Below are 12,366 nucleotides of genomic sequence, written 5' to 3' on the forward strand. Positions count from 1 at the left end.
GGTCAGGGGTATTGAACTTGATGATCTCCCCAGATCATGAACTTCCCTTTCTTGGCCACTTCTGCTGGCCCATAATAGACATGGAACTGATAATGGATGAGCAAATGAATGAATGAATAAGTGAATGAGCGGAGGCAACCAGGAAGAACTGGGCGTCAGTGCTGAGACATTCTCGCTGATGGGGTATTGATGAGGATGACGCAATCTGACATGTTCCTGGGGATCCCTCGCTCTTTAGGAGCTGAGAGTGGGGAGAGCAGGAGAGGCTCCTGTGCAGAGCCAAGGCAGGCACAAGCATGAGAGAGCAGCCCCCACCTCAGCTCACCCACAAGGTGCTGGGAGCTTCTCAGCCTCCCCGCTGTGTCCCGGCCACCACAGCCCTCGGTCTTCTCCTCCTCCGAAGGATGGGCTCAGGAGGGACAGAGATGTCCACCCTTCCTCCCTGGGGACATCAGGGCTGGCATTGCCCTGTCGTGCATGTGAGGCTTGGAGAAGGCAGGAGACGCTTGCCAGCACATGACGGCTTTTCCCAGTGGGGCTGGGCAGTGCCCCAGGTTCTTCCTCCCAGCTTCAGCCTTTTCCCTGTAGCAGGGGCTGGGCAGGGAGGCCTTGGAGCCCCGAGGCTGTGGCTTTTCTCCGCGTCTTGGTCAGGCCCCGGAGCCCGCTGTTCTCACTCTGTGACTGCGGGTCTCATCTCCCCCTCTGTCTCGCTCATCTGCTTGTCTGTGCTTCTGCTTCTCTGCCATCTCTCTCTGCCGTCTCTATTGTTCTCTTGAGGCCCTTCTCTGTATCTGCCCATGTGTCCCCTGGAAATTGAACTCATGAAGGCCCCAACACCAAGGGCAGCGCCTGGCACACGGTGGGCACGTGGGGAGCACTGGCTGAATGGGTAGTGACCTCTGAAAGACAGGGGCATTGCAGGTGGGGGCAGAGGACGCGTGCCGGGGCCCTGACCCGGTACAGGCTGAGTCATAAGCTGTGTGCGTGACATCCGTGTGCTGTCTCCACCCCAGGAGGCAGGGGTCCCCTGTTCTGTGTGTCCCCTCTTCCTGGGCTGTGCTGCCCGTCATGAGGCCACTGAGCGAGCACGGGCCCAGGCAGACGACCCGCAAACCTTGCCTTTGAAGCGGCTTATTTATCCCCAGAAACTGTCAAAATATTAAGCTAACTGGGATATGATTGCTACGAATTGCTCCAGAAAAATAGCTGGGAGCTCTTAAGATTTTAACAGTTTTTTTTTTTTTCTTTTTTTGAGACTGAGTCTTGCTCTGTCGCCCTGGCTGGGGTGCAGTGGCGCCATCTTGGCTCACTACAACCTCTGCCTCCCAGGTTCAAGTGATTCTCCTGTCTCAGCCTCCCGAGTAGCTGGGACTACAGGCACATGTCACCATGCCCGGCTAATTTTTTTGTATTTTTAGTAGACACGGGGCTTCACCGTGTTAGCCAGGATCGTGTCGATTCTGAGCTCGTGATCTGCCTGCCTCGGCCTGCCAAAGTGCTGGGATTACAGGCGTGAGCCACCGCAGCTGGCCGAGAGATATTTTTTAATACTGCTGTTGTCTTTTGATGGTTTCATCAAATGATGGAGAAAGTACAATTAGCATGTTTGCCTCATTTGCTCCATGATGTTCATTTAGGTCCAGAGGGCCGCTCGAGTTGTCATGGAAACCGGCTTGTCAGGCTGGCTCTAGCCGAGTTCAACAGGAAATCTTTATTCCCAAAAGCAGGTTGTCAGATTCACTCTCAGTCAAAGTGCGGTGGAAATATTTTCCCGTATTATTTGCCTGTGGTTCCCAAGCCCAGGGAGCCCCTTGCCCTCACGGTGTGTTCTGTGGGGGGAGGAGGGGCAGGCATGGGCCTTTTCTTAATGGGCCCCCTGGGGCTTGACTTGGAGCCTGGGGCTGTGTTTATCCGGGAGGAAAAACACTTTGCCTTGGGAAGGCAGGTTCAGGTAACTGGTGGGAAGTGAGCTGCTCTGGGGGTTTTAGGCAGGGCCCTGGGGCTGCTCCCGTCTCCCTTTCCTCTGTTATTTCCTGCAGTTCCCTCTTCTGCCTTATAGTGAGGATCTTCCACATTGAAGAAGCCACTTTTATTTATTTTTTTATTTTAAGACGGGGCCTCGCTCTGTCGCCCAGGCTGGAGGGCAGTGGTGCAATCTAGGCTCACTGTAATCTCCGCCTTCTGGGCTCAAGCGCTCCTCCTATCTCAGTGTTTGGGACCACAGGTGCGCACCACCATGCCCAGCTAATCTTTTGTGTTTTTGGTAGAGACGGGGTTTCGCCATGTTGCCCAGGCTGGTCTGGAACTCCTGAGTTCAAGTGATCCACCCGCCTCAGCCTCCCAGAGTGCTGGGATTACAGGTGTGAGCCACCTACCACTCCTGACAAAACCACTTTTTAAAGGCATCCTTGCAGATACTTCTCTGAAATGACTGGGACATGGGAGTATGGCCCCAAGTTGCTGTGTGACCCTGGGCAAACCCCTTGATGTCTCTGGGCCTCAGGCTCCTTCTGTACAAGTGAGGGGTGTACACCAGGGATCTCTAGGCTGCTTTAGCTCCGACAGGCCACGAGCCTGTGTTTCTCAGCACGGACAGGCCTCCCTGTCCTGCAGCCCCACTTTGCTCTGTGGCTGGCTTCAGTGCCCCAAGGAGTCAGCAGCCTATAGCCCATCTCTTGGCACCCGGAAGCTTCTGGTGGAGCTTTGGATGGGCTGGCACCACACCCAAGTGTCTGGTGTGAAGGAAAGGAAGTTCCTGGGGTGGCAAAAATGGGGCTTTGATGAGCTGGCTCTGCTGCTGTGTGCTTTGGGCTGTGGGGGCCCTGGCTGTCGCCCCTGCCCCTCCCCTGGGCTGCTCTGCCTGGGCACAGCCTCCACATCCTCCTGAGCTTCCGCAGCCTGTACGTCTGTGTGGGCCAAGTGTCTTTCTGGGCTTCCCCGTTTGGTGGGAGTTCTTGGCAGTGCTGAGACAGGTGGATGGGATCTGCAGAAGATGTTGCTTGTCTGAGCGTCAGGACATCAGGTTCCCCAGCAAGGCACTTTTGATTTTGACGTTTGATGTCAGCAGCGATCAGCTGGTGGAGACTTGAGCCAGCGGGTGAAGTGGGTTCAGCCTTGTCTCCCTGGGCAGAGCGAAGGGCATCTGCTTGCAGCCCATCAGTCCTTCCCCTCTGTCTGGGAGGCTCATTGGGAGCCTCTGATGTGTTTTTGTAATCAAGCTCCCTTTCTGTCAAAACACCAGGAAGAGGAGGTTGCCTGCAGTTGGTGCCCTCCAGGGTGATCCCTGTTGGGTATTGTGGCTGACCAACTCCGGACCATCCAGGCTTAACTGTGGTCTGAAGTCATTTCAGCCACCCCTGAAAAGGGAAAACTGCCCCAGAGTGGTTGCATTGGGAGGGGCTGGGGTCCTGAGTTCAAGCCAGTTTTAGGGGGCATACATTGTGATGGGGGTGGGCCCCACGCAGCCTCTCTCCGTGGGCTCTGGGGTCTCTTGTTCTGTTTGTCCACACTCACATGATGGCAGCACTCCCCGGCCAGGATGCTGAAAAGACCTTGGGGCCTTGGGGGTTGGGGGCCAGAGAAGTAGTATACAGTGCGGGGTGTTTCGGGTGCTGGGACCGGGGGCCGGAGCAGCATCTGCCACGTGCCTGGCGCTCACACCCCTGCCCCGTCTCCTGGGCATCACTTATGTGATTTTCTTCTCTTAAGGTGCCAAAAAGCTGACCAATAAGGCCACCCTGTGGTATGTGCCCTTGTCGCTGAAGAACGTGGACAAGGTCCTCGAGGTGCCTCCTGTTGTGGTAAGGTGCCCCTTCTACTTCTCTCTTGGGGGCAGATGGCAGAGATCAGGTCACCTCGCCTGATGGTGGGAGGCTGGTTCAGCTAAGCGTCCCAAGGGAGCGACAGGTCAAAGCTGGGGCACAGGGTGCCAGGTCCGCCAGCAGGCAGTGTCCCCTCTGGGCTGGGCAGGGCATCCCTGGCTCCACAGGAGTTTCTGTCCTGCCTTCGAGGAAACACGGGTGGGGAGGAGACATGTCTGTGTGGGATCTTCTGGTGTATGTTTAATTCATGCTGGGAATGTGAGCGCAAGCTGGCCCAGAACCTGTGGACGTAAACGTCCCTCCAACCTAGGGACCTTTTTGTCACACTCCCTAACCAGAGAAAAGGCAGTGACAGGATCGTGATAGTGATGTGTCCTTCTTTCGGGAGCCAGGACCACCAGGCTGCCTGGGCCGGGCCGGCTGCTGCCCCGTGGGCCCTGCAAGCTGGTTCTGATCTCTGCTTGTGACGCAGTGGCCGTGGAGACAGCTCTCCTCGTGTGAGCTTTGGTCTTTCTCCCTCCTTGTCCCCTGCTGGCGTCTGCCTCCTTCTCTGGGTTTCTCTCATTTCTGGCTTCGCTGTGATGGAAGCACTTTTCTTTTTTCTTTTTTTTTTTTTTGAGACGGAGTCTCACTCTGTCGCCCAGGTTGGAGTGCAGTGGCCGGATCTCAGCTCACTGCACGCTCCGCCTCCCGGGTTCACGCCATTCTCCTGCCTCAGTCTCCTGAGTAGCTGGACTACAGGCGCCCGCCACCTCGCCCGGCTAATTTTTTAATTTTTTTTTTAGTAGAGACGGGGTTTCACCGTGTTAGCCAGGATGGTCTTGATCTCCTGACCTCATGATCCACCCACCTTGGCCTCCCAAAGTGCTGGGATTACAGGCGTGAGCCACCGCACCCGGTGGAAGCACCTTCCATAATACCGGTTCATTGTGTTGTCAGAGGAGTCCCGCCATGGGTGGGCCTATGGGCGAAGCCTGTGGAAGCTGCGCGAACAGACTCTTGGAGGGGAGACGTTGGGAATAAAGAAATTTAATTCATTCCCTAAAAGTACTCCCTCGCCTCCTTCTCCTGTGCCCCAAGTTCATTGGCGAGTCCAAGGACAGGTGTGACCAGCTCCTCCTGCAGCCTGACCCTGCGGTCCACAGGCCCAGCCCCCAGGAGGAGCTCTTCTTAGAGGGAAGGAACCAGGATTCTGAGTCTCTGCAGTGTGGGCCCCGGCGGGGAGCTTTTCCTCTGGCTGAGATATATATAGAATACATTTTTAGAAATAATAAAACTGAGAACCAGATTGTCAGGAATTGGTGCCTGCTCTTTTTGCTTCCAGACCCAACAGAGATGCTGGGTGTTCCTGCTGCTGCCGGAAGCCCTGGTCCCCTCCCCAGTGTTTGCCAGGCACAGGCCACTTTGGAAGCCCTGGTCCCCTCCCCAGCGTTTGCCAGGCACAGGCCACTTTAGAAGCCCTGATCCCCTCCCCAGCGTTTGCTGGGAGCAGGCCACTTCCCGCCTGTAGGAGGCCTGGCTCTTTGTCTTCCTGTGGCCCCCGGGTCACCAGGGCTGATGGGACCCCAGTCCCTGCTTCCGCTGCCCATGTGAGACTGGGGAGGTACTCCCTGAGACGTGCTTCCTGCCCTCTCTTCTCTCCTCAGCTCAGTGTCTGACCAGGCACCCTGCCGGGGTCTCCTCAGAGGGCAGTGAAGGTCTGGGTGGGGTGTCACCCCAGGTGGGTGTGGCTGGCTGCCAGGTCCAGCTGCTGTTTGGCCTAGGTTTTTTGTTGTTGTTGTTGTTTTTAAATCTTGGTGACAGGGGAACCCTGTCCACATTTAATGGGAAGGGAAGGGAAGGCTGGTGGCTGTAACTTTGGTTTTTTTTTTTTTTTTTGAGACAGAGTCTCGATCTGTCGCCCAGGCTGGAGTGTAGTGGTGCAATTTCGGCTCACTGCAAGCTCTGCCTCCTGGGTCCACGCCATTCTCCTGCCTCAGCCTCCCCGGTAGCTGGGACTACAGGCACCCACCACCATGCCCGGCTAATTTTTTATATTTTTAGTAGCGATGGGGTTTCACTGTGTTAGCCAGGATGGACTTGATCTCCTGGCCTTGTGATCCACCCGCCTCGGCCTCCCAAAGTGCTGGGATTACAGGCGTGAGCCACCGCGCCCGGCCACAGCTTTGGTTTTATGAGAGCAGGATGGCAGCATGCCAGAATCTGGCCAGCAGGCGGGGGCTCAGGGTCAGGGTGTGGAGTCCGAAGTCTCACGCTCCCGCCTGAGTCAGTGTCCTGGGGCTGCTGTGACCAAGTGCCACTGACTCGGTAGCTCTCAAACAATAGAAGTTGATTCTGTCACAGTTCTGGAGGCCAGAAGTCCAAAGGTGTGGGCAGGGGCCCGCGCCCTCCATTGGCCCCAGGCGAGGATCCCTCCTGGTCTCTCCAGCGCCGCGTGGCTCCAGGCGTCCCTTGGCTGAGGCTGCGTCCCTGAAGCTTCTGCCTCCATCTTCGCACGGCCTGCTTACAAGAGCACGGGTCACTGGGCTTAGGGCCTGTCCCATTCCGCTGTGACCTCATTCTAACTATTTACAACTACAAAGACCCGGTTTTTGGAAGTGTTTGCATTTTGAGGTTTCAGGTGGATATACATTTTGAGGGACACTGTTCAACCCAGTGCAGCAGCCCTCGGTTCAACACCCTCCCCCGTCTCTTGTTCTTCGTGGGGCTGTTATCCTCTCTCCCTGCTTCTTGGCTGAGATGGAAGTTGTGGTTATTTTCAGGCAGTGCTAACTCGGGGTGATTGAAGACCTAAGGAGCAGGGGTCAGTTGGGGGCTCCTGACTGTTCTCCACAGAATTGCAAGCACACCCACCCCCACATTTATTCTTTTCTCTAAGCCCTTGGTGTTCAGTGAGCTACATCACATGTAAATATTGAGACATAGCATTTAACGGATTTAATTTTCAGATGCTATCCAGTTCTGAAATCTCTCCCAGGCCCCATGCCTGGCTTTAGCATCTCATGGTACATCTCAGGTGGGTGATACCGAGGGGCGGGTCTGGACCTGAACACAGTCGCTTTTGCTGCCTTGTCGCTTGGGATCGATGCACCGAGAGCTGTTGGGTTTTGGCCAGTGGAGGGGACGGGTAGCTTCAGACTCCCCTGGCTCCCGTCCCCTCAGCGCAGGGACAGGGCGCTTTCAGCGTGGCCCCTCTTAGCCTCGCCTCTCCTTGCCCAGTAATTAGCTCCCTCCCTCCCACATCCTGGAGGAGCTCCCGGTTGCTTTTTCATTTCCTTTGTATGGTGGGTTTGATGAGACATAAATATCAACTTGGCCTTGTCAAGGAGTTGTGGGAACCGTTCCGCGGAGCCGAGGCAGCCAGAGCGGCAGATGGGAGAGGCTGCACAGTTCGCAGCTGCAGCTGCTGCTCAGAGCTATTTGCACTGTCTTCCCCCCAACACATGCTAGGCCCACGTAGTATAAACCTCCCGCTGATTTGGAATCTGGGTCTCCTGTTTTTCACTAGTGGGCCCAGCCAGAGGCCTGTTTCGGAGTCCCGGAAAGTGCAGCTTCGTTCCCTGGCTCCGGTGAGCACATGCTTATCTGCTGGTGGCCTGGCCACAGGGCTGTCTTATATTCCATGAGCATGCTCCTGCGGACCTTTCTACAGCCATCCCAGGTTTAGGAAAATGTACATCCCTGTATCTGTAGATATGCAGATATATATAATATGTATACACATACAGATAGAGATGGCACATACGTATGCATGTAGATATCTTGAACACGCATGCGCGCACACACACACGCTCTGGTTTCCTGGATGTGTGCATCTCCCTGGAGGAACCCAGCTGCTGGCCGTGTGCACAGTCGTCCAGTGCAGGACATCTTTTCTTTGTTCCACCTTCCTCCCCAGCCTGCCTGCAGCTTTCCCAGTGAGCATGGAACTTCGGTGTCCCTGTGATGGGCCTGAGGGGCCCAGGATGACCGGAGGGGCAACCGCAGCCCTGGACATGCTGAGTGGCCGTCGGGGGTGGATGCTTTGGTTTTTTTCAAATGTCTGAATACGTGCTTGAGCGAAGAGGTTCACAGCCTGTCTCTCAGACATTTGGGCCACGCTGTCTGCTGCTTCAGATCAGTTGGGTTTGATGAGCCCTCGGGGGTGAGAATTAGGTGCCAGCCATCATTAAAATGTTCCAGCGGTTTTGTTCCCAGATGGAAAGGCAGCGTTGGGGAGTAGGCCTGGCTTCTCCTCGTGGCTTGTGTCCAGGACCGGGCCCCATCATTTCCCTGTGTGCCCGCCAAGCCCAGACAAATGTACTGGATGCCACAAGGATGTATTAGACCAGGGGGTGGCTCCTTTAAAAAAAGTTCCCTTTAAAAGGCATTTCTTGAGGATGCTGAAGTTCACCCACCAATGTTGCTAGGTCGACACACAGCACAGACTCTCCTCTCACAGTCATGACTTGGCTGGTGGAACATTAGGACGTGATTTATTTATGGAGGAAAAGGTTGAATTATCCACTGCAACTTAAAACACTCCCCACGGTTTGCTTCTTTTGAACAAACCCTTCAGCTCCCTTCCCAGCCTCTTTTGAAGATGGGTTCTCAACTGAAGATGATGGATAATTAAGCCGAGGAATGGTGAATGGTGCTCAGGCCCTGCACAGTTTTGGAGCTGAGCCATGAGCAGGAATTATCGAGATGTTTAAAACTGACTTTCGAAAGAAGGCCTAACACAGCCATCTGAAGTGAACTTGCTTAGGTCAGAGGGGCTTCAACAGGCGGCCGGGAGGGGCCCAGAGGGGCCCTGGGTTCTGTGGCTTCCCCACAGGCTCAGTTGGAATGGTTGGGTGAGTGAACGGTGAGAGCAGAAGTTGAGGTTAATCAGAACAGCCAGGTGGTAGTTGGCCCCTGGCTAGGCTGTCAGGGAGGGAGAAGGTCCTGGGGGATGGAGCAGGCAGAGGGTCTGGAACCGGCCTGGGGCCAGCACACAGGCCCTGAGGACCCCTCTGAGGTCCCATGGGGAGGGAGTGTGGTGTGTCCCCTCCACTGTGCACAGGAGGGCAGTGAGTGAACCGTCTGTTATGTCCAAGAAATGCAATATCCCCTGTTGTGTCCTGGGACTCAGGAGCTTTGGTTTTTGTGCTGAGAGTTAGTATTTTTTATTTTATTTTATCTTTTTAGACGGAGTCTCGCTCTGTCACCCAGGCTGGGGTGCAGTGGCGCGATCTTGGCTGGCTGCAACCTCCACCCCCCGGGTTCAAGCGATTCCCTTGCCTCAGCCTCCCGAGTAGCTAAGACTACAGGTGCCCACCACCATACCTGGCTAATTTTGGTATTTTTAGTAGAGACAGGGTTTCACCATGTGGCCAGGAGTCTCAAACTCCTGACCTCAAGTGATCCACCCGCCTCAGCCTCCCAAATTGCTGGGATTACAGGCGCGAGCCACCATGCCTGGCCTGTGCTGAGTCTTATATTCACATTTATTTTTAACTTCCGGGGTCAAAAACCCCTATGATCCATTCAGAGAGCCTCGGGGGGATGGTTCCATCTTTGACTGCCTGTTCTCTACTAATATACAGCCTGTTCGATTGGCCAAGGGTCAGCAGGGACACACACAGCTCCTGCTCTGTCATGGCCCTGGGAGAGTAGGTGGGGCCTTTTTGAGGATCCCTTTATTCTGGAATGAATCCTAGGAAGGAATGGGACAGTGCAAAATGATTTTAGGTAACCTAGAATCAGTATGGTTTTAATAGTGGGCGCAGTGGCTCACGCCTGTAATCCCAACACTTTGGGTGGCTGAGGCAGGTGGATCACAAGGTCAAGAGATCAGCCTGGCCAACATGGTGAAACCCCGTCTCTGCTAAAAATACAAAAATTAGCTGAGTGTGGTGGCAGGCGCCTGTAGTCCCAGCTACTGGGGAGGCTGAGGCAGGAGAATCACTTGAACCCAGGAGGCAGAGGTTGCAGTGAGCTGAGATCGCACCACTGCACTTCAGCCTGGGACAGAGCAAGAATCCATCTCAAAAAAAAAAAAAGAAAAGAAAAAAGAAAAGAAAAATTGGGAACAAGCTAAGTGCCCACATAGTCACAAAAATTATGTTAAATAGATACACAGTTGCTTTTAAGCTCCACATACAGCACCACAGAGCTTTTTATATATTTGTAGGCATAAAAGCAATTCCAGGAAGGATCTAAACCAAACATTTGACCCAGGTTCTCTGGGGAGTGGAGCCACGTGGGATTTCACTCTTTCTGTATTCTTATTACTTATATTAAGCACACACAAACAGAAAGAAAGATAGTCCCAGTTATACAAGGCTATGTGACATAAGGGGCCTGGGGTCGTGGCTGCCTGTAGAGGAGAGGAGGCCGTGTCCAGCCTGGGCCTGACCTGTCTGTGGTTTCCCGCAGTATTCTCGGCAGGAGCAGGAGGAGGAGGGCCGGAAGCGGTATGAAGCCCAGAAGCTGGAGCGCATGGAGACCAAGTGGAGGAACGGGGACATCGTCCAGCCAGTCCTCAACCCAGGTAAGAGACGCGGACACCAGCAACAGGTGCCGCTCCTCACTGGGGATGCATAGGAGGCAGGAGCTGGCTGGGCCTACATGAGCCTCCTGCTTGAGGTTCCCCCAGCACTGAGCATACTCTCCTGGAACCAGTTTCTCTGGGGTCCCCAGGGAGGGCTGTCTCCCAGCCCTGCCCTGAGCCGTGTAGACCCCTCCAGTCACACAGCTGGAAGGCGACCTGAGCGACTCAGCCAGTCCCAGGAGGGCACTGTGCGTGGGGCCTCCATTGCCAGGCAGGCGGTGTGCACCTGTTCATGAGGAATTTATTTTTGTTGTATCTTTTCCTTATGTTCGCTCAGTGGCTTATTCTTTTTTTTTTCCGAGCTGGAGTTTCTCTGTGTCACACAAGCTGGAGTGCAGTGGCACAATCTCGGCTCATTGCAGCCTCAGCCTCCCAAGTAGCTGGTATTACAGTTACAGGCACATGCCACCATGCCTGACTAATTTTTGTATTTTTAGTAGAGATGGGGTTTCACCAAGTTGACCAGGCTGGTCTCTAATTCCTGATCTCAAGTGATGAGCCTGCCTTGGCCTCCCAAGTGCTGGGATTACAGGTGTGAACCGCCACACCTGGCCAAGTGGCTTGTTCTTGATGGGATTTCCAACTCATCCAAAAAAGAAAAAAATGGCAGCAGCTGTTCAAGCGCCATGTCTTCCCGGCCCCACTGTTCAGACATTGATTGGAGGAGTGGCTCTGCCAGGCAGGCACTGGGGTCTGTAGCATGCCCAGCTTCCCTGTGGTGTTGGTCCCTTCTGCCGTCCATCCTCTTGCTCTCATGTCAGGGTGCTCTGGCTTTAACAAAATGTTCATCCAAAATGTAAACGAAGGCACGATGAGATGTTTTGCCCCAAGCAAGGACTTTCTACCAGAGAAATCCCCGAGTTCCTAGAGATAATTCAGGACAGGGGGCCTAGGGGAGCGTCTGTCCCCCTAGGAACAGGGTGAGCCCTGGGGGGCAGGCAATGAGCATTACCCCTCTCCCTACTGCACACATGGCGGTCACGTTCTAATAGTGGCAGGAGAATTCCCTGTAGGATGCGCTGTGTGCTGCTCTGCCTCCCTGCAATGGCCTGGGCTCATGGCACATTCGCGCTCTGTGCTGGGTTCCACAGCCGTCCTCACGCGGGACTGCAGCCTGGGGAGGGTTTGCTGCCCCCACCATGCCTTGGGAGACCCTGGCCATGGTGGGTGTTTCAACATTTTGCCTCCACCCTCAGCAGCGGTGGAGGACCTGCATCAAGTAATCTCTTTTCCCCTTGTATATACCTGTGACGTGGGCTCCACTCTGGGGTCCACCTGCTCCTATCCCTGCCGAGAGGCGCCCTGGCACCTGCTAACCCAGACTCGGGGCATTGTTATGGCCGCTCACCTCCCTTGCTTGGTCCACATAAGCACCAAGGGGGACTGATGAACATCCAGTGGGCGCACAGATTAGAGCATAGCTTTCCGGGCTTGGCTGCTGGCGTGCAGCAGGCGTGTGCTTGTTTCCTGGGTGGGTCAACTTGAGGCTTGAACAGGAGTTTGTGTGTCTTTAGTCTCACGTTTGTGTCTGTGATCCAGTCTGTGCTCCAGCCTCAACTTGCCAAAAGCGGACTGGTTGTCACCTTATGCCAGTGGGACTGGGTAGGTCGGTTTCTTTCCTGTTGGGGAAACCACTGTAGGTTTCTTCTGTTTTCACGTCTGCTTTTTAACAAACACAGAAAAGAAAAGAAAAGAGGGAGGGGAAAGGAAGGTGAAAGGAAGGGAGAAAGAAAGAAAAAAATTAATCCATCGGTATTAATAGAAAGAATGGTGCTGCTTTGATGAAATCCAAGTGAAGATATATCTTTTTTTTTTTTTTTTTTTTTTTTTTTTGAGACAGAATCTCGCTCTGTCGCCCAGGCTGGAGTGCAGTGGCGCGATCTCAGCTCATGGCAAGCTCCGCCTCCCAGGTTCACGCCATTCTCCTGCCTCAGCCTCCCGAGTAGCTGGGACTACAGGCGCCCACCACCA

General features: G+C 54.6%; 1 protein-coding gene across 3 annotated transcripts in view; it reads left to right on the forward strand.

The window, feature by feature from the left end:
* Nucleotides 1-12,366, forward strand: part of ACOT7 (acyl-CoA thioesterase 7) — a 135,492-nt gene that overhangs the window by 60,659 nt on the left and 62,467 nt on the right. For all 3 annotated transcript variants that reach the window (XM_005544931.4, XM_065530507.1, XM_065530512.1), the window contains exons 4-5: nt 3,709-3,800; nt 10,221-10,335. In XM_005544931.4, coding sequence (XP_005544988.1) covers nt 3,709-3,800; nt 10,221-10,335 — 207 coding nt within the window. The remainder of the gene's footprint in view (nt 1-3,708; nt 3,801-10,220; nt 10,336-12,366) is intronic.

This window comes from Macaca fascicularis, chromosome 1, assembly GCF_037993035.2.
Source record: "Macaca fascicularis isolate 582-1 chromosome 1, T2T-MFA8v1.1".
Lineage (NCBI taxonomy): Eukaryota > Metazoa > Chordata > Mammalia > Primates > Cercopithecidae > Macaca > Macaca fascicularis.